At 43.0% G+C, this 21,036-nt stretch overlaps 3 protein-coding genes across 3 annotated transcripts in view; 2 read left to right on the forward strand and 1 right to left on the reverse strand.

Annotated features, from left to right (window-relative positions):
* Positions 1-621: 621 nt before the first annotated feature.
* Positions 622-6,058, forward strand: LOC133639765 (protein PET117 homolog, mitochondrial-like). The gene is made up of 2 exons (XM_062033359.1): positions 622-954; positions 5,900-6,058. The coding sequence occupies exons 1-2, from the start codon at positions 859-861 to the stop codon at positions 6,056-6,058; spliced, it is 255 nt and encodes an 84-aa protein (XP_061889343.1). The 5' UTR covers positions 622-858.
* Positions 6,059-6,131: 73 nt separating this feature from the next.
* LOC133639763 (cysteine-rich protein 2-binding protein-like) lies at positions 6,132-12,136 on the forward strand. The gene is made up of 10 exons (XM_062033356.1): positions 6,132-6,381; positions 7,643-7,764; positions 9,796-9,917; positions 9,976-10,148; positions 10,207-10,581; positions 10,636-11,165; positions 11,236-11,369; positions 11,426-11,589; positions 11,654-11,844; positions 11,905-12,136. Exons 1-10 carry the CDS (start codon positions 6,132-6,134, stop codon positions 12,076-12,078), a joined length of 2,235 nt encoding a protein of 744 aa, XP_061889340.1. The 3' UTR covers positions 12,079-12,136.
* Positions 9,707-21,036, reverse strand: part of LOC133639439 (double zinc ribbon and ankyrin repeat-containing protein 1-like) — a 23,812-nt gene continuing 12,482 nt past the window's right edge. The window contains exons 10-18 of the mRNA XM_062032728.1: positions 19,992-20,108; positions 19,700-19,856; positions 13,001-13,104; positions 12,803-12,938; positions 12,702-12,727; positions 12,582-12,641; positions 12,436-12,521; positions 12,322-12,370; positions 9,707-12,255 (exon numbers count right to left, since the gene is read on the reverse strand). Of these exons, the coding sequence (XP_061888712.1) occupies positions 12,250-12,255; positions 12,322-12,370; positions 12,436-12,521; positions 12,582-12,641; positions 12,702-12,727; positions 12,803-12,938; positions 13,001-13,104; positions 19,700-19,856; positions 19,992-20,108 (741 nt within the window). The 3' untranslated portion in view covers positions 9,707-12,249. The remainder of the gene's footprint in view (positions 12,256-12,321; positions 12,371-12,435; positions 12,522-12,581; positions 12,642-12,701; positions 12,728-12,802; positions 12,939-13,000; positions 13,105-19,699; positions 19,857-19,991; positions 20,109-21,036) is intronic.

The raw sequence follows: 21,036 nt of genomic DNA on the forward strand, positions 1-21,036 counted from the left end.
ATCAAACTGGTAGCCCTTCGCATTAATCACTACCCAAGAAGTAGCTCTTGCTTTCAAAAAGGTTGGTGACCCCTGCACTAAAGTATTTTGTCAATATCCTCTAATATCCATATACTAAAGTATTTTGTCAATATCCTCTAATTTCCATATGCTAAAGTATTTTGTCAATATCCTCTAATATCCATATACTAAAGTATTTTGTCAATATCCTCTAATTTCCATATACTAAAGTATTTTGTCAATATCCTCTAATATCCATATACTAAAGTATTTTGTCAATATCCTCTAATATCCATATACTAAAGTATTTTGTCAATATCCTCTAATTTCCATATACTAAAGTATTTTGTCAATATCCTCTAATATCCATACACTAAAGTATTTTGTCAATATCCTCTAATATCCATATACTAAAGTATTTTGTCAATATCCTGTAATATCCATATACTAAAGTATTTTGTCAATATCCATATACTAAAGTATTTCAGTATTTGATATGTGATTTATGATTTATTTTGGGTAAGTTCTCGCGGAAGAATACCTGCCATGTCGCTGTCTCCTTGAAGAGCCGGAACTACTTTCACCAACGTTGTCGGTACACAAGAACTCAGATCAACGCGCGCCTACACAAAACAGTCCCCTGGACACCACTTTTGTGACACATATGTCAGCATTTGTGATAAACATTCACATTTCGTATTCAGAGAGTGTTTGGTTGACTATTTCAGAGACGATATAGAAGTATTTCAGGAGCAGGACGTGTGATGGCCACAGAGGGCGCTCGTCGTCCGTCTGCTTGCATTTGGGCGCGAAGAAGACAGCTCGCTAGCCTGCTAGCAGCGGACACATGCTAACGTAATGTCGGCAGCCTCTAAACTTGTTCTAGGACTTTCTGTGGTGGTGACTGTGAGCGTCGTGGCGGCTGTGCACCTCCAACAAGGCCAGGACAGACAGGTGAGCCCAGGGAAGCGGACACAGAAGTTCCAGCTGGCGCGGCTAGCTGCTAGCTGCAGTCATGATGAAGCAAGGAGGTCATGTATTATTATTATTATTATTTATGTTTGGAATGAAAGTTTATACAGCTGCTAAAGAAGACATATTCAACCATTGAAAATATGTTTTTGTAGATGGCAAATGTTCAACACCACAAGTGTCGACAACCTGACAACAAAGATAATCTCTCACTTTCACAATAATGTGGAATAGGGATGGGCGATACCACACTTTTAGGATTCGATACTATACCGATACTTTTTCTTGCATTTTCATCGATACCGATACCATTAATTTCTTATTGGCCATTTTTGTCAGTCAGAAATATTATTACTATGGTTATTATTTAAGACAAATCACAAGACAAATACAGACCATTTATACCACATTCACTATGGTCAATATATAATAAAAGTAAAATTAAAATACATAACATAAATATGAAAAATAAATTAAATATAAACAAAAATATACACATTTTCACTTTTATTATTTCTCAAAAAAAAAAGTATTGGTAGGAAAAGCTTAAAAAAACATACTTCTCTGAAGCAAAGTCAATAATTTCCTTATCACAATAAACTAGGATTTCCTTGTCCTATAAACCTGCATACGAAAGACAGTTCCCTGAGAAAATTAACTTGGAAAATCTACAAAAATGTCTGACACCTTTAGTGTACTCGAGATATGTCGTCACACGTCACACTTTACTGAAGTCTCAGATTGCTGTTCAGGAAAAGTAACAACGCTGTCGGCTGGCTGTGTGTGTGTTGCACGTTGACCACGCTCATTCGCTGTCTCCTGTGACGTGACTGGGCCAGCTCTGTACTCTGCCAGGTACAGGGGTGTCCCAGCACATAGTAAGTTAAGTAAGTTATCAAAAACATCTGAAAGTGATGCTTGCACCCCCCACACGCCGTTTTTTGGTTTATATCGATACTTTTTTCAGAAAAGTGATGCCAAATGAGTAGCGTGTGAGTATCGATATATCGATACCACATGATCGATACGCACATCCCTAATGTGGAATAAATAAATGATAAATGGGTTGTACTTGTATAGCGCTTTTCTACCTTCAAGGTACTCAAAGCGCTTTGACAGTATTTCCACATTCACCCATTCACACACACATTCACACACTGATGGCGGGAGCTGCCATGCAAGGCGCTAACCAGCAGCCATCAGAGGCAAAGGGTGAAGTGTCTTGCCCAAGGACACAACGGACGTGACTAGGAAGGTAGAAGGTGGGGATTGAACCCCAGTAACCAGCAACACTCCGATTGCTGGCACAGCCACTCTACCAACTTCGCCACGCCGCCCCACAGTGTTGGGTTAGTTACTGAAAACCAGTAACTAGTTACAGTTACTAGTTACTTTATTTCAAAAGTAACTCAGTTACTAACTCAGTTACTTACACCAAAAAGTAATGCGTTACTGTGAAAAGTAACTATTTTGTTACTTTTTTTTTTTTTTTTTAAAGCTCCCATTAATGCCCTTTCAGCCTTCATGTCAGTACTGTTATTGCACTGGAGAATAATACAATGTGTTGATCAACTTGACATGCATTTGCATCACTGAACTCAGAAAGCAATGTGGTCTACATACAACACACAAAGACAAAGATATGTTTCAAAGGGCCAATTTATTTCGGGCCAGAACAAATTGACAAAACTATTTGAAATAGCTGCAACATAACATACATAAGTGACAAACAGCATAATAACAACGTAGCTGTAAATCTGGCTTCACCCAAGGAAGGCACACATGACATGATTATATGTACACCTACTGCTATACAAAAAGCCTAACCAGGCCTTTTTTTCTCTCAAGGAATTGTGAAATAAAATCATGTATTCAGGAGATCAACACTGTACTGAAGCCCAGAACATTCTACACATTTCCCCAGTTTTAGTTTAGAGATAAGGAAAGATTGGCCTGGCCCACTAGCATCCCTCTTATGTTTGTGAACTTTATAGTCTATACATTTTGAAGGATGTGATAATCAAACACTCTAGAAGTCTAGAATGAAAGAGCATATAAGAGAATTGACAGAGTGTGTGTTAGGGATGTCCCGATCCAGGTTTTTGCACTTCCGATCCAATACCGATACTGACCGATACCGATAATGACCGATACTGGCCTATCTGAGCATGTATTAAAGTTTAAAGTTATTTAGCCTACTTAGTTGTCAGAATCATGTTGAAAAGGGTTTTAGTAATCTTGATAACAACTAGCCAGCTGAATTAGGGGAGTTTGAATAATACACAATGGTTGGTAACAAGAAACTGACCTGTTTATTCAAGGACAAACACAAAATAGACAAAATTATACATGACAAACAGAAATGGCATCATTGAACTAGGGCTGGGCGATATGGCCTTTTTTTAATATTGCGATATTTTAAGGCCATATTGCGATACACGATATATATCTCAATATTTTGCCTTAGCCTTGAATAAACACTTGATGCATATAATCACAGCAGTATGAGGATTCTATGTGTTTTGATTGATTGATTGAGACTTTTATTAGTAGGTTGCACAGTGAAGTACATATTCCATACAATTCACTACTAAATGGTAACACCCCAATAAGTTTTTCAACTTGTTTAAGTCGGGGTCCACTTAAATTGATTCATGATACAGATATATACTATCAGATATATACTATCACCATAATACAGTCATCACACAAGATAATCACATTGAATTATTTACATTTATAATCCGGGGTGTGGAGGGGGGCGCCGGATGTAAGTGTCAAAAAGACAGCCAAAAGAGTTTGATATGAGAATAAATCTAAAGTTAAAATATAGGGTAGAAATGCACCCATTTGCAGGAAATGTAGTCTTGATTTTCAAAATGTTCTTTCAAGGCTTGCATGTCTACATTAAAACATTGTTCTTCATACTGCATTAATATATGCTACTTTTAAACTTTCATGCAGAGAAAGAAATCGCAACTAAAAAAATCACAAATTTTTTCATACGGTGTTGATGTGGAAATGTTTGCCTCGGCATTTTGATGGTGTGGGCGTGTGGCACCGAATGGAGACAAGCGTCTCGACAGACGTTACAATATTTGAACAATGATGACGAAAACTGTTTTCTCTGTCGTGTCCGTGTGTCGGAAATTGTTATGCGCTTATTTTTATTTTTTATTTTGTGCGTGGCATATAATTGCTATGCGCAGAGGACGCTTGACTAGTGCGCAATTGCACAGGCGCGCACCTTAGAGGGAACGTTGCTCGCACGGCTGCGCTAGCATCACAGCTAACTCTAGCCATGCTGCTACCTCTCTGCTCGGGGAGGGCGTATACGTATGTGACGTATGACGTGACGTGTGTAAGAAGGTGCGCTTGCTGTCTGTGAGAAGAGCCTGTCGTGTAATGCCAGCAGCTAAAAGCAACTGCGTGAGAATCCACAGACCTGTGGATGTGTTGAAGGTGTGCTGGAAAATGCGGAACGGAAATTAGGGAGCAGCAGAAAAGTGGAATGTATTATTTAAATCGGTGCGTTGGAAAACACGGACCGGAGTTTTTTTTTTAAAAACTGGATCTGGATCGGCATTTTCCCATGACTTGCCGATACGCATTTTTTGGCAAATATCGGCGGCCAAACCGATCTAAATATCGGATCGGGACATCCCTAGTGTGTGTACCTTCAGTGCTGAATGATGAGCAGAGGCAGAGTTTGGAGTGTTTTCTTTAGCTCGCTTTCCATTTTTATGTACTCACTGTCCAGGTACGTGGAACGTGTTTTCCGTGCCATTTGCTGTTTGACGGCGGTATGATAATTAGCTGCCTGAAATCGGGTGACTCCACTGTAGAAATAGCCTGCATGTCTTCTAGCAGGGCAGCACGGTGGCACAGGAGTTAGTGCATGTGCCTCACAATACTAAGGTCCTGGGTTCAATCCCGAGCTCGGGATCTTTCTGTGTGGAGTTTGCATGTTCTCCCCGTGACTGCGTGGGTTCCCTCCGGGTACACAGGCTTCCTCCCACCTCCAAAGACATGCACCTGGGGATAGGTTGATTGGCAATACTAAATTGGCCCTAGTGTGTGAATGTGAGTGTGAATGTTGTCTGTCTATCTGTGTTGGCCCTGCGATGAGGTGGCGACTTGTCCAGGGTGTACCCCGCCTTCCACCCGAATGCAGCTGAGATAGGCTCCAGCACCCCCCGCGACCCCAAAAGGGACAAGTGGTAGAAAATGAATGGATGGATGGATGTCTTCTAGCATATACTCTGCAATGGCTCTATCAATGTTGTCCTGGCCAGCAGTGCCTCCGTTAAAATCCTTAAGTGGAGCTGAAGTAGCATCGGAGTCTGTGTCTCTCTTTACTAGCTTTGTCGAAGCATGTTGCTTTTGTAGCTGTTTCAGCAGATTTGAATTGCTGTTTTGGGCAGTAGATGGGATCTTTGATCCAAGACACAACTTACATTTAACTAAAATGTTATTTTCTTTGTGCTCGACAAAAGTAAAGTAGTGAGAATATCTCCACGTTAAGAAACACAACTTTGGCTGCGCCATGATGTCTTGTTAGTAAACACAGACACGCCCCCTCCACCACACACACACATACACACATACACACACAGCATGCCTCTTCTCTTCTCCCGCTTTTGACACAGGAAGATTCAGAAGGACGACACCGCAGCTCTCCAATAAAACACACTCAGATCTTCTGTTTCTAACCGATACTACATAAAAAATAACGTAAAATAACGCAGTGACGCATCATGTAGTAACGGTAACTGAGTTACTGAATATAAAAAATAACACGTTAGACTACTAGTTACCGCTGAAAATAATGGCGTTACAGTAACGCATTAGTCCTAACACTGGCAGTACATGTCAAAAGTATTTCAAAATAAAGTACATTGAGGTGTGTGTGTGTGTGCGCGCACAGCGTCTGCAGGAGGGCGTCCTGAGAGATCTGGAGCGTGTGGAGAGGAAGAAGGAGAACCTGCGTCTGCTGGAGGAGAACCAGAAGTTGGCGACGCATCTCCAGGAGGACAGACGGCGTAGGGAGGCCAATCTCCGCCCTCAGGACCTTGGACAACACTGAAGAGGTCAGTCCTTGGTCCATGGTTCCTACTGGAAGGCAAGAACGAGGACCAGCATTGTGTGTGTGCAGGGTCATGGACAGCAGTGGCGAGCTGGGCGGCGCTGAGGACGAGGCGGCGTGCACATCTGCCTCCGAAGGTCTGGAGGAGGGTGAGGTGGAGGGCGAGACGCTGCTGATGGTGGAGTCAGAAGACCAGGGCTCTGTTGATCTGTCACATGACCAGAGTGGCGACTCTCTCGCCAGCGACTTGGGTGAAGACGCGGCGTGGGCCTGTGAGGACTTGGCCTTCTACTGCGACCGCTGCCACAAGTGGATCCCTGCTGGTGCGCCGCCATTTTCTACTTCTGCACCTTAGCCTTGGTGAAATGAGTCTTAATAAGACTAGGTTAGCATTGGTGAAATGAGTCTTAATAAGACTAGGTTAGCATTGGTGAAATGAGTCTTAATAAGACTAGGTTAGCATTGGTGAAATTAATTTTAATAAGACTAGGTTAACCTTGGTGAATTGAGTCTTAATACTAGGTTAGCATTGGGGAAATTAGTCTTAATAAGACTAGGTTAGCCTTGGTGAAATGAGTCTTAATAAGACTAGGTTAGCATTGGTGAAATTCATTTTAATAAGACTAGGTTAACCTTGGTGAAATGAGTCTTAATACTAGGTTAGCATTGGGGAAATGAGTCTTAATAAGACTAAGTTAGCCTTGGTGAAATGAGTCTTAATAAGACTAGGTTAGCCTTGGTGAAATGAGTCTTAATAAGACTAGGTTAGCATTGGTGAAATTAGTTTTAATCGAACTAAGTTAGCGTTGGTGAAATTAGTTTAAATCAAACAAAGTTAGCGTTGGTTAAATTAGTCCAAACAAAACTGAATTAGTTTAAATCAAGGGTGTCAAACGTACGACCCGAGGGCCGTGGGATGAGTTTGCAAAGTACAAAAATGAACCTGAAATTTTTGAATGAAAGACTGCTGCTCTCAAAGTGTCCACTAGATGTCGCAATAGCAATTCTTTGTATCTTGGCAGATGATGCTACATATGTACAAAATAAACCACATGATGTTAGTAAACAGTCCAGGAAAATGAGCAAACTACATAAATAACATGCTGTAATTTCATTTTGTTATCATTTTTGTATCTTTGATAAACTGAAAATGAACACCAATGAGTTGACTGATGAACATTATCACATCATTTATTCAGAAAATATAAATAAGGACAAGAAAAGATGGAATACTATTAACCCCAACATGTAATTGTAAAAGAAAAACCAACAACATTATGATTTGTACATTTTCACAATGTGCTTGTTCTATTTTGAAACAAAGAAAACAATCTGAAGTTGTCTTTATTTGGAAGTTATCGTGCCGTGATTTTACCAGTCCAGCCCACTCGGGAGTAGATGTGGCCCCCCATCTAAAATGACTTTGACACTCCTGGTCTAAACAAAACTAAGTTAGCTTTGTTTAGTAAAAAAAACATAGTTAGCATTAAATTCCCCTAATAAAACTTAGTTAGCATTAGTTTTGTTAAATTAGCCTGGCATGATTGACATTGTCATTCAATGTCTGTTCCTGGTTTCCTCCAGCTCGTCTCCATGGCGACCAGCCCAGCTACCTTAAAGGAGACAACTTCTTCAAGTTTGTGTGTTACGACTGCTCTGATGACGGCAAGGAGAGCTTCGAGAGGATGCGCCTCACCTGGCAGCAGGTGACATGAGGACTAGGACTCTCAGACTTGCTAAAGCCTGTGTTCTTCAGGTGGTCATGCTGGCCATGTACAGTCTGGACTGGGACTAGGCGAGGACTAGATGGGACAAGACGAGGACTAGATGAGGGCTAGGCGAGGACTAGACGGGGACTAAACTGGTACTCTGCCAGTCATGTACAATCTGGTCTGGGACTAGACGAGGACTGGACTAGGACTCTCAGACTTGCTAAAGCCTGTGTTCCTCAGGTGGTCATGCTGGCCATGTACAATCCGGACTGGGACTAGACGAGGACTGGACTAGGACTCTCTGCCGGTCAGACTTGCTAAAGCCTGTGTTCCTCAGGTGGTCATGCTGGCCATGTACAATCTGGACTGGGACTAGACGAGGACTGGACTAGGACTCTCAGACTTGCTCAAGCCTGTGTTCCTCAGGTGGTCATGCTGGCCATGTACAATCTGGACTGGGATTAGACGAGGACTGGACTAGGACTCTTTGCCAGTCAGACTTGCTAAAGCCTGTGTTCCTCAGGTGGTCATGCTGGCCATGTACAATATGGACTGGGATTAGACGAGGACTGGACTAGGACTCTTTGCCAGTCAGACTTGCTAAAGCCTGTGTTCCTCAGGTGGTCATGCTGGCCATGTACAATCTGGACTGGGACTAGACGAGGACTGGACTAGGACTCTCAGACTTGCTCAAGCCTGTGTTCCTCAGGTGGTCATGGTGGCCATGTACAATCTGGACTGAACTAGGACTCTCGGCCAGTCAGACTTGCTCAAGCCTGTGTTCCTCAGGTGGTCATGCTGGCCATGTACAATCTGGACTGGGATTAGACGAGGACTGGACTAGGACTCTTTGCCAGTCAGACTTGCTAAAGCCTGTGTTCCTCAGGTGGTCATGCTGGCCATGTACAATCTGGACTGGGACTAGACGAGGACTGGACTAGGACTCTCTGCCGGTCAGACTTGCTAAAGTCTGTGTTCCTCAGGTGGTCATGCTGGCCATGTACAATCTGGACTGGGATTAGACGAGGACTGGACTAGGACTCTTTGCCAGTCAGACTTGCTAAAGCCTGTGTTCCTCAGGTGGTCATGCTGGCCATGTACAATCCGGACTGGGACTAGACGAGGACTGGACTAGGACTCTCTGCCGGTCAGACTTGCTAAAGCCTGTGTTCCTCAGGTGGTCATGCTGGCCATGTACAATCTGGACTGGGACTAGACGAGGACTGGACTAGGACTCTTAGACTTGCTCAAGCCTGTGTTCCTCAGGTGGTCATGGTGGCCATGTACAATCTGGACTGAACCAGGACTCTCTGCCAGTCAGACTTGCTCAAGCCTGTGTTCCTCAGGTGGTCATGCTGGCCATGTACAATCTGGACTGGGATTAGACGAGGACTGGACTAGGACTCTTTGCCAGTCAGACTTGCTCAAGCCTGTGTTCCTCAGGTGGTCATGCTGGCCATGTACAATCTGGACTGGGATTAGACGAGGACTGGACTAGGACTCTTAGCCAGTCAGACTTGCTAAAGCCTGTGTTCCTCAGGTGGTCATGCTGGCCATGTACAATCTGGACTGGGATTAGACGAGGACTGGACTAGGACTCTTTGCCAGTCAGACTTGCTAAAGCCTGTGTTCCTCAGGTGGTCATGCTGGCCATGTACAATCTGGACTGGGATTAGACGAGGACTGGACTAGGACTCTTTGCCAGTCAGACTTGCTAAAGCCTGTGTTCCTCAGGTGGTCATGCTGGCCATGTACAATCTGGACTGGGATTAGACGAGGACTGGACTAGGACTCTTTGCCAGTCAGACTTGCTAAAACCTGTGTTCCTCAGGTGGTCATGCTGGCCATGTACAATCTGGACTGGGATTAGACGAGGACTGGACTAGGACTCTTTGCCAGTCAGACTTGCTAAAGCCTGTGTTCCTCAGGTGATCATGCTGGCCATGTACAATCTGGACTGGGATTAGACGAGGACTGGACTAGGACTCTTTGCCAGTCAGACTTGCTAAAGCCTGTGTTCCTCAGGTGGTCATGCTGGCCATGTACAATCTGTCCCTGGAGGGCAGCGGGCGCCAAGGCTACTTCCGCTGGAAGGAGGACATCTGCGCCTTCATCGGCCGACACTGGAACTTCCTCCTAGGATGCAGGTGACTTCCTGTCAGGTGTGCTCCTGCGGCGGCTGACTGACGTGTTGTCGCCTGGCAGGAAGAAGACGTCCACGTGGTGGAGCACGGTGGCCGGCTGTCTGTCGGTCGGTAGTCCCGCCTTCTTCCGCTCAGGTGCGCAGGAGTTCAGCGAGCCGGGTTGGTGGAAGTTGGTCCACAACCGACCTCCGACCCTGCGGCCCGACAGCGACAAGTCCCGCCCTAAGGTCAAAGGTGAGGCTGCTCAGAGCGGCGCAGCGGTCCACATCCTGCTCATCTTGCTTGTCCACAGCGTCCAAAGCGGCGGTGGAGCCCATCATCACGGTGGAAGGTCTGAGGAAGCGCGGCGCCAGGAACCCGGTGGAGAGCGCCATGCAGCTGAAGGAGAAGCGCTCGCGGACTCAGGAGGCCAAAGACATCCGACGTGCTCAGAAGGAGGCGGGCACGCCAGTCAAGGTGGGCGCGGGGCGCGTCCTGGAGAAAGGCGAGGTGGTGGACTTCTCCTCCCTCAGTTCTTCAGATAGAACGCCGCTGACCAGTCCTTCGCCGTCACCCTCACTGGACTTCTCCGCCCCCGGGACGCCGGCCTCCCACTCGGCCACGCCCAGTCTGCTGTCGGAGGCGGACCTCATCCCGGACGCCATGCCACCTCAGGCGCTCTTCCACGGTGAGTTGACAAGTCATGTGACGTGCAGGCCACACCCACTTTGACTGTTTTCAGATGACGAGGAGATGGAGGCGGATGGGATGATAGACCCAGGGATGGAGGACACCCCTCCTCCCGCCACCATTCTCATTGGCCGCAAGAAACTCCGCCCAGCGGCGCCTCACATCAAGCGTGAAGCGGACAGCGAGGACGAGCGTGAGGAGGAACCCGTGGGCCCGCCTTTTTCCAGCGGCGTTGTTGATGGGTCCCATCGGAGGAGGGAGGGGCATTGCGAGAGGAGTGATGTGGGCGGCGCCCCCCGCAGCTCTCTCTTCTCGCCCCTCAGCCTATACGAGGAGAGGATGCTCCGGCGGCGTTTGGACACCTGCCCTTTGGCGCTCGCTGTCACGCCGCAGGCCAAACGCCTCCGCCGCAAGCTGCTGCTCCGCCAGGCCAAGAGGCAGCGAGGGCTCCCCCTGCTGGACATCGACCGGGCCGTCAGCTCCGCCCTCAGCCTGGTGGGAGGAGTCTACAGAGCTCTGGAGGTGGGCGGTGGTCAATTTGCCACAGACAGCCAGGAGCTGCGGGTCCTAGACCGCTTCCAGGTAAATACCATGTGACAGGAAGTGCAGGTGTACGGACACAATAGCCACGTGTTCCCACATGTGCCCACAGGTGAAGGGGTCCGCTGGGAGGGGCTTACCTGCGCCGCAGGTGTCCTTCTGCTATCGACTGATGGGAGCAACTGGCGCTTTGGAGGAAAGCATCAGGAGCCCTTACACGTCCCGCCTCCTCAAACCCTACATCAGGTGAGTGGCTCCCAACAGGTAATGGTCCGCCCCTGACCTCTGACCCCAACTTGTAGGCGCGACTACGAGAGTCGGCCGCTGAAGATGAGGCTGCTGGCTGAGATCCGAGCGCGCAGGAAGGACCGCCCCCCTGAAGCCGACGCCCCCATCGACTACTGCTACGTGAGGCCCGACCACATCCCTGCCGTCAACGCCATGTGTCACCAGCACTTCTGGCCAGGTGAGCACGCCGCCGGCAGCACGCCACCAGCAGCAGGCCGCCAGCAGCATGCCCTTGTGCGCAGGAGCCGACCTGTCGGAGTGCCTGCAGTACCCGGACTTCAGCGTGGTGGTCCTCTACAAGAAAGTGGTGGTGGGCTTCGGCTTCATGGTGCCGGACGTCAAGTACAACCAGGCCTATATCTCCTTCCTGCTGGTGCACCCCGAGTGGCGGCGAGCGGGCATCGGCACCTTCATCATCTACCACCTCATCCAGGTGAGCGCCTCAGCGTGCACCTCTTGTCTTCCTGCTGCTGATGGGCGTGGCTACTTTCAGACCTGCATGGGCAAGGACGTGACGCTGCACGTGTCCGCCAGCAACGCCGCCATGTTGCTCTACCAGAAGTTTGGCTTCAAGGCCGAGGAGTACATCCTGGACTTTTACGACAAGTACTACCCGCTGGACAGCGCCGAGTGTCGCCACGCCTTTTTTCTACGCCTGCGCCGCTGAGTAAGTCGGGTGTTCTTTGAACAATAAAGATGAGATAAGGACTGTGTGCTTTGAGTCAATCTTTTGGTCGTCATGGCAACGTGTGCCCTGAGGAGGCGGGGTCCAGAGACGTGATGGGGTCGCAGCCGGCCACGTGGTACGCCATCTTTGTCTGGAAGGTAGGTGGCCGCCTTACAGCTGAAACACACAGACGGCGAGCGTGACCTGGTTGTGATGATGTCACACAGCTTAGTTCCACACTACCTGAGCAGAAGCCAGCATGGCGGCCTGGTGCGGCGCCGTGGTCTTCACCCTAGGGAGCAGGCACATGTTAGCGCTGACGTTAAAACCGCACTCCTCTTCCCGGCGCCATCTTACGTTCCAGATGGCTGGTCTGCCAACACAGGAAGCGCTTGGTGATGGGCGGTGGCCAGGACGCTCCCACAGCAGTGTGGGTCCGCCCCCTGCGTGAAAAGCATGGAAGGTGAGGCGAAGGCATCTGATTGGCTGAGGGCGCCTCATACCTGATCCAGGAGCTGGTGACCACGTGCTGGACCCACTTCCTGCGGCAGACTGTCCCTCACCTGCTGCCCACAGCCAATCAGAGACAGGCTTTCACAAACACTTCAACCTTGTCATCTCACCGTCACACTTGTTTTCTTTCCACTTCCTGTCAACACCAAAATAAAAGCACAGCGTCAATTTGCCAGCGCAGCTTCTCTTTGGCGTGACGTCACGTTCTCACCACTCCTCTCTGTCACGCTGCTCAAGGTGTTGGAACTCACACGCCTGACTTCCTGTCTGACTTCCTGTGAGGCCGCCATGAAGCTGATGGTCACACTGACCTCGTGGGCGTCTTCTTCAAGCACCGCAGAAACCATCTGCAGGAGCACGTGGACATCAGGACCACAGGTCACAGGTCACGTGACCCTCAGATGCCTACCCTGCCAAGGCGGGGCTCTCCCATCAGAGTCCTGAAGGGGGCGTTGTTCTGTGCAAAACTCCTCAGGTGAGCACACACGTGATCCAGCTGCCTCCTCCAGTATCCTGAATACACCTGTGACTGTATCACTCACATCACACCTGGTATTGCTGTCGTAGTCATATCAGTAGTAGTAACAGTCATATCACTGGCAGTATCAATAGTAGTAATATCATTGTAGTTGTAACAGTCATATCACTGGCAGTATCAGTAGTAGCCATATCATTGTAGTAGTAACAGTCATATCACTGGCAGTATCAGTAGTAGTACAAACCCCGTTTCCATATGAGTTGGGAAATTGTTAGATGTAAATATAAACGGAATACAATGATTTGCAAATCATTTTCAAGCCATATTCAGTTGAATATGCTACAAAGACAACATATTTGAAGATCAAACTGATAAACTTTTTTTTTGTTGCAAATAATCATTAACTTTAGAATTTGATGCCAGCAACACGTGACAAAGAAGTTGGGAAAGGTGGCAATAAATACTGATAAAGTTGAGGAATGCTCATCAAACACTTATTTGGAACATCCCACAGGTGAACAGGCAAATTGGGAACAGGTGGGTGCCATGATTGGGTATAAAAGTAGATTCCATGAAATGCTCAGTCATTCACAAACAAGGATGGGGCGAGGGTCACCACTTTGTCAACAAATGCGTGAGCAAATTGTTGAACAGTTTAAGAAAAACCTTTCTCAACCAGCTATTGCAAGGAATTTAGGGATTTCACCATCTAACCTCCGTAATATCATCAAAGGGTTCAGAGAATTTGGAGAAATCACTGCACGTAAGCAGCTAAGCCCGTGACCTTCCATCCCTCAGGCTGTACTGCATCAACAAGCGACATCAGTGTGTAAAGGATATCACCACATGGGCTCAGGAACACTTCAGAAACCCACTGTCAGTAACTACAGTTGGTCGCTACATCTGTAAGTGCAAGTTAAAACTCTCCTATGCAAGGCGAAAACCGTTTATCAACAACACCCAGAAACGCCGTCGGCTTCGCTGGGCCTGAGCTCATCTAAGATGGACTGATACAAAGTGGAAAAGTGTTCTGTGGTCTGACGAGTCCACATTTCAAATAGTTTTTGGAAACTGTGGACGTCGTGTCCTCCGGACCAAAGAGGAAAAGAACCATCCGGATTGTTATAGGCGCAAAGTGTAAAAGCCAGCATCTGTGATGGTATGGGGGTGTATTAGTGCCCAAGACATGGGTAACTTACACATCTGTGAAGGCACCATTAATGCTGAAAGGTACATACAGCTTTTGGAGCAACATATGTTGCCATCCAAGCAACGTTACCATGGACGCCCCTGCTTATTTCAGCAAGACAATGCCAAGCCAGGTGTTACATCAACGTGGCTTCATAGTAAAAGAGTGCGGGTACTAGACTGGCCTGCCTGTAGTCCAGACATTGAAAATATGAAGGCTAAAATATGAGAAGGGAGACTGTTGAACAACTTAAGCTGTACATCAAGCAAGAATGGGAAAGAATTCCACTTCAAAAATGTGTCTCCTCAGTTCCCAAACCTTTACTGAGTGTTGTTTAAAGGAAAGGCCATGTAACACAGTGGTGAACATGCCCTTTCCCAACTACTTTGGCACGTGTTGCAGCCATGAAATTCTAAGTTAATGATTATTTGCACAAAAAAAAAAAAAGTTTATGAGTTTGAACATCAAATTTGTTGTCTTTGTAGCATATTCAACTGAATATGGCTTGAAAAGGATTTGCAAATCATTGTATTCCGTTTATATTTACATCTAACACAATTTCCCAACTCATATGGAATTTTGTAATATCATTGTAGGAGTAACAGTCACATCACTGGCAGTATCAGTAGTAGTAATATCATTGTAGTAGTAACAGTCACATCACTGGCAGTATCAGTAGTAGTAATATCATTGTAGTTGTAACAGTCATATCACTGGCAGTATCAGTAGTAGTAATATCATTGTCGTTGTAACAGTCATGGGGATGGGTCAAATGCAGAGGACAAATTTCACCACACCTAGTGTGTGTGTGACAATCATTGGTACTTTAACTTTAACTTAAATATCACTGGCAGTATCAGTAGTAGTAATATCATTGTAGTTGTAACAGTCATATCCATGGCAGTATCAGTAGTAGTCATATCATTGTAGTTGTAACAGTCATATCACTGGGAGTATCAGTAGTAGTAATATCATTGTAGTTGTAACAGTCATATGCATGGCAGTATCAGTAGTATTCATATCATTGTAGTTGTAACAGTCATATCACTGGCAGTATCAGTAGTAGTCATATCATTGTAGTTGTAACAGTCATTTCACTGGCAGTATCAGTAGTAATATCGTTGTAGTTGTAACAGTCATATCACTGGCAGTATCAGTAGTAATAATATTGTCGTTGTAACAGTCATATCACTGCCAGTATCAGTAGTAGTAATATCATTGTCGTTATTACTACTGATACTGCCAGTGATATATATCACTGGCAGTATCAGTAGTAGTAATATCATTGTCGTTGTAACAGTCATATCACTGGCAGTATCAGTAGTAGTAATATCATTGTAGTTGTAACAGTCATATCCATGGCAGTATCAGTAGTAGTCATATCATTGTCGTTGTAACAGTCATATCACTGGCAGTATCAGTAGTAGTAATATCATTGTCGTTGTAACAGTCATATCACTGGCAGTATCAGTAGTAGTAATATCATTGTCGTTGTAACAGTCATATCACTGGCATTATCAGTAGTAGTAATATCATTGTAGTTGTAACAGTCATATCCATGGCAGTATCAGTAGTAGTCATATCATTGTAGTAGTAACAGTCATATCACTGACAGTATCAGTAGTAATAATATCATTGTAGTTGTAACAGTCATATCACTGGCAGTATCAGTAGTAGTAATATCATTGTAGTTGTAACAGACATATCACTTGCAGTATCAGTAGTAGTAATATCATTGTAGTAGTAACAGTCATATCACTGGCAGTATCAGTAGTAGTCATATCATTGTAGTTGTAGCAGTAACAGTAACAGTCATATCACTGGCAGTATCAGTAGTAGTAATATCACTGTAGTAGTAACAGTCATATCACTGACAGTATTAGTAGTAGTCATATCATTGTAGTAGTAACAGTCATATCACTGACAGTATCAGTAGTAGTCATATCATTGTAGTTGTAACAGTCATATCACTGGCAGTATCAGTAGTAGTAATATCATTGTCATTGTAACAGTCATATCACTGGCAGTATCAGTAGTAGTAATATCATTGTCGTTGTAACAGTCATATCACTGGCAGTATCAGTAGTAGTAATATCATTGTCGTTGTAACAGTCATATCACTGGCAGTATCAGTAGTAGTAATATCATTGTCGTTGTAACAGTCATATCACTGACAGTATCAGTAGTAGTAATATCATTGTCGTTGTAACAGTCATATCACTGGCAGTATCAGTAGTAGTAATATCATTGTCGTTGTAACAGTCATATCACTGGCAGTATCAGTAGTAGTAATATCATTGTCATTGTAACAGTCATATCACTGACAGTATCAGTAGTAGTAATATCATTGTCGTTGTAACAGTCATATCACTGGCAGTATCAGTAGTAGTAATATCATTGTCGTTGTAACAGTCATATCACTGGCAGTATCAGTAGTAGTAATATCATTGTCGTTGTAACAGTCATATCACTGGCAGTATCAGTAGTAGTAATATCATTGTCGTTGTAACAGTCATATCACTGGCAGTATCAGTAGTAGTAATATCATTGTCGTTGTAACAGTCATATCACTGGCAGTATCAGTAGTATTCATATCATTGTAGTTGTAACAGTCATATCACTGGCAGTATCAGTAGTAGTCATATCATTGTCGTTGTAACAGTCATATCCGTCACGGCGCAGGATTGAACCCGCTTTTCCCCGGCAGCAAAGTCGTAGTATAAAACTAGTAGTATAAATGTTGTTGTATAAAAGTAGTACTATAAAAGTAGAAGGGTAAAAGTATTAGTATAGACGTAGTAGAATAAAAGTAGCAGTATAAAAGTAGTAGTATAGAAGTAGTAGTATAAATGTTGTTGCATAAAAGTAGTACTATAAAAGTAGTAGGGTAAAAGTATTGGTGTAGACGTAGTAGTATAAAAGTAGTACTATAAAAGTAGTAGGGTAAAAGTAGTAGTATAGAAGTAGTAGTGTAAAGGTAGTAGTGTAAAAGTAGTAGTATAAAAGTAGTAGTATAAAGGTAGTTGTGTAAAAGTACTAGTATAAAATTAGTAGTATAAAGGTAGTAGTGTAAAAGTAGTAGTATAGTAGTAGTTTAAAAGTAGTAGAAAAAAGGTAATAGTATGAATGTAGTAGTATAAAAGTAGTAGTATAAAAGTTGTGGTATAAAGGTAGTAGTGTAAAAGTTGTAGTAGTATAAAGGTGGTAGTATACAAGTAGTAGTGTAAAAGTAGTAGAATAAAAGTAGTAGTAGTACGAAGGTAGTAGTGTAAAAGTAGTAGTATAAAGGTGGTAGTATAAAAGTAGTAGTGTAAAAGTAGTAGTATAAAAGTAGTAGTATAAAAGTAGTATAAATGTAGTATAAAAGTAGTAATATTACAAGTAGTAGTGTAAAAGTAGTAGTGTAAAAGTAGTAGTGTAAAAGTAGTAGTATAATAGTAGTAGTGTAAAAGTAGTAGTGTAAAAGTAGTAGAATAAAAGTAGTAGTATTAAAAGTAGTAGTATAAAGGTAGTAGTGTAAAAGTAGTAGTATAAAAGTAGTAGTATAAAGGTAGTAGTGTAAAATTAGTAGTATAAAAGTAGTAGTGTAAAAGTAGTAGTATAAAGCTAATAGTATGAATGTAGTAGTATAAAAGTAGTAGTATAGTAGTAGTATAAAAGTTGTAGTATAAAAGTAGTAGTGTAAAAGTAGTACTATAAAATTAGTCGGGTAAAAGTAGTAGTATAATGTTAGTAGTGTAATAGTATTATAAAGGTAGTAGTGTAAAAGTAGTACGATAAAGTAGTCGGGTAAGAGTAGTAGTATAGAAGTAGTAGCGTAAAAGTAGGAGTTTAAAAGTAGTAGTGTAAAGGTAGTAGTATTAAAGTATTATAAATGTAGTAGTATTAAAGTATTATAAATGTAGTATAAAAGTAGTATAAATGTAGTATAAAAGTAGTAGAATAAAAGTTGTAGTGTAAAAGTAGTAGTATAAAGGTAGTAGTGTAAAAGTAGTAGTATAAAGGTGGTAGTATAAAAGTAGTAGTGTAAAAGTAGTAGTATACAAGTAGTAGTGTAAAAGTAGTAGAATAAAAGTAGTAATATTAAAAGTAGTAGTATAAAAGTAGTAGTATAAAGGTAGTAGTGTAAAAGTATTAGTATAAAGGTGGTAGTATAAAAGTAGTAGTGTAAAAGTAGTAGTATAAAAGTAGTATAAATGTAGTATAAAAGTAGTAATATTAAAAGTAGTAGTGTAAAAGTAGTAGTATAAAGGTAGTAGTGTAAAAGTAGTAGTACAAAGGTGGTAGTATAAAAGTAGTAGTGTAAAAGTAGTAGTATAAAAGTAGTAGTGTAAAAGTAGTAGTATTAAAAGTAGTAGTATAAAGGTAGTAGTGTAAAAGTAGTAGTATAAAAGTAGTAGTATAAAGGTAGTAGTATAGAAGTAGTAGTTTAAAAGAAGTAGTATAAATGTAGTAGTATAAAAGTAGTAGTATAGTAGCAGTATAAAGGTAATAGTGTAAAAGTAGTACTATAAAAGTAGTCGGGTAAAAGTAGAAGTATAAAGTTAGTAGTGTAAAAGTATTATAAAGGTAGTAGTATAAAAGTAGTACTATAAAGTAGTCGGGTAAAAGTAGTAGTATAGAAGTAGTAGCGTAAAAGTAGGAGTGTAAAAGTAGTAGTATAAAGGTATTAGTATTAAAGTATTATAAATGTAGTATAAAAGTAGTAGAATAAAAGTAGTGTAAAAGTAGTAGTATAGAGGTAGTAGTGTTAAAGTAGTAGTGTAAAAGTAGTAGTATAGAGGTAGTAGTGTAAAAGTAGTAGTGTAAAAGTAGTAGTATAAAGGTATTACTATAAACATAGTAGTATAGTAGTAGTAGTGTAAAGGTAGTAGTACAAAAGTAGTGGTATAAGAGTAGTAGTGTAAAATTAGTAGTATAAAGTAGTAGTAGGGTAAAGGTAGTAGTATAAAAGTAATATCCAAGTAGTAGTAGTATAAAGGTAGTAGTATAAATTTAGTAGTATAAAAGTAGTATCCAAGTAGTAGTAGTATAAAGGTAGTAGTATAAATGTAGTAGTATAAAAGTAGTAGTAGGATAAAGGTAGTAGTATAAATGTAGTAGTATAAAAGTAGTAGTAGGATAAAGGTAGTAGTATAAAAGTAGTATCCAAGTAGTAGTAGTATAAAAGTAGTAGTAGGATAAAGGTAGTAGTATAAAAGTAGTTTCCAAGTAGTAGTAGTATAAAAGTAGTAGTAGGATAAAGGTAGTAGTATAAAAGTAGTAGTATAAACGTAGTAGTATAAAAGTAGTAGTAGGATAAAGGTAGTAGTATAAAAGTAGTATCAAAGTAGTAGTAGTATAAAAGTAGTAGTAGGATAAAGGTAGTAGTATAAAAGTAGTAGTATAAAGGTAGTAGTATAAAAGTAGTATAAATGTAGTAGTATAAAATGTAGTATTACCTCTTCCTGGGCTGATAGCAGTAAGTGTTTGTTTGCTGACAGTCTGCTGCTTTTTGCCCAGTGCAGTGGCTGATGGGTAATGTAGTCCTATGGTCTGTGTGTGCTGTGCTCTAGTGGGCGGGCCTAACTTCAGAGAGGAGGGCGTGGTTTGAGCAGTCTGTTCACACACACACACACACACACACACACACACACACACACACACACACACACACACACACACACACACACACACACACACAGGTGCGTGAGGTGCTGCCCCCTGTGTGTTTGGAGGTGTTTTGCAGCATACCTGATGAGCTGAAGGTTGTATGAGGTCATCACAGGAAGTCAAGGGAGCAGCGCAGGTGTGGTGTGTGCCGCCATCAGTGCCACACCCACCACACAACACACTGCTGACACACTGCACCTGCACATCAACTACACACTTCATCTACTTCCTCTCTAAACTCTTCTACTTCCTCTCTAAACTCACCTGCTTCCTCTCTAAAATCTTCTACTTCCTCTCTTAACTCTTCTACTTCCTCTCTAAACTCTTCTACTTCCTCTCTTAACTCTTCTACTTTCTCTCTTAACTCTTGTTCTTCCTCTCTAAAATCTTCTACTTCCTCTCTTAACTCTTTTACTTCCTCTCTAAACTCTTCTACTTCCTCTCTTAACTCTTCTACTTCCTCTCTAAACTCACCTGCTTCCTCTCTAAACTCACCTGCTTCCTCTCTAAACTCTTCTACTTCCTCTCTAAACTCTTCTGCTTCCTCTCTAAACTCTTCTGCTTCCTCTCTAAACTCTTCTACTTCCTCTCTTAACTCTTCTACTTCCTCTCTAAACTCTTCTACTTCCTCTCTAAACTCACCTGCTTCCTCTCTAAACTCTTCTGCTTCCTCTCTAAACTCTTCTACTTCCTCTCTTAACTCTTCTACTTCCTCTCTTAACTCTTCTACTTCCTCTCTAAACTCTTCTACTTCCTCTCTAAACTCTTCTACTTCCTCTCTAAACTCTTCTGCTTCCTCTCTAAACTCTTCTGCTTCCTCTCTAAACTCTTCTGCTTCCTCTCTAAACTCTTCTACTTCCTCTCTTAACTCTTCTACTTCCTCTCTTAACTCTTCTACTTCCTCTCTAAACTCTTCTACTTCCTCTCTAAACTCACCTGCTTCCTCTCTAAACTCTTCTGCTTCCTCTCTAAACTCTTCTGCTTCCTCTCTAAACTCTTCTACTTCCTCTCTTAACTCTTCTACTTCCTCTCTAAACTCTTCTACTTCCTCTCTAAACTCACCTGCTTCCTCTCTAAACTCTTCTGCTTCCTCTCTAAACTCTTCTACTTCCTCTCTAAACTCTTC

Source organism: Entelurus aequoreus, linkage group LG22 (genome assembly GCF_033978785.1).
Source record: "Entelurus aequoreus isolate RoL-2023_Sb linkage group LG22, RoL_Eaeq_v1.1, whole genome shotgun sequence".
Taxonomy (NCBI): Eukaryota; Metazoa; Chordata; class Actinopteri; order Syngnathiformes; family Syngnathidae; genus Entelurus; species Entelurus aequoreus.

What these genes read in the sequence shown, in the direction of transcription:
- LOC133639765 (XM_062033359.1), top strand. Translation starts at nt 859, where the DNA reads ATGTCGGCAGCCTCTAAACTTGTTCTAGGACTTTCTGTGGTGGTGACT. An exon ending in AACAAGGCCAGGACAGACAG is followed by an intron (nt 955 to 5,899) that starts GTGAGCCCAGGG and finishes GTGCGCGCACAG; the next exon opens with CGTCTGCAGGAGGGCGTCCT.
- LOC133639763 (XM_062033356.1), top strand. Translation starts at nt 6,132, where the DNA reads ATGGACAGCAGTGGCGAGCTGGGCGGCGCTGAGGACGAGGCGGCGTGC. An exon ending in AACTTCCTCCTAGGATGCAG is followed by an intron (nt 9,918 to 9,975) that starts GTGACTTCCTGT and finishes GTCGCCTGGCAG; the next exon opens with GAAGAAGACGTCCACGTGGT. An exon ending in CTCCTCAAACCCTACATCAG is followed by an intron (nt 11,370 to 11,425) that starts GTGAGTGGCTCC and finishes CCCAACTTGTAG; the next exon opens with GCGCGACTACGAGAGTCGGC.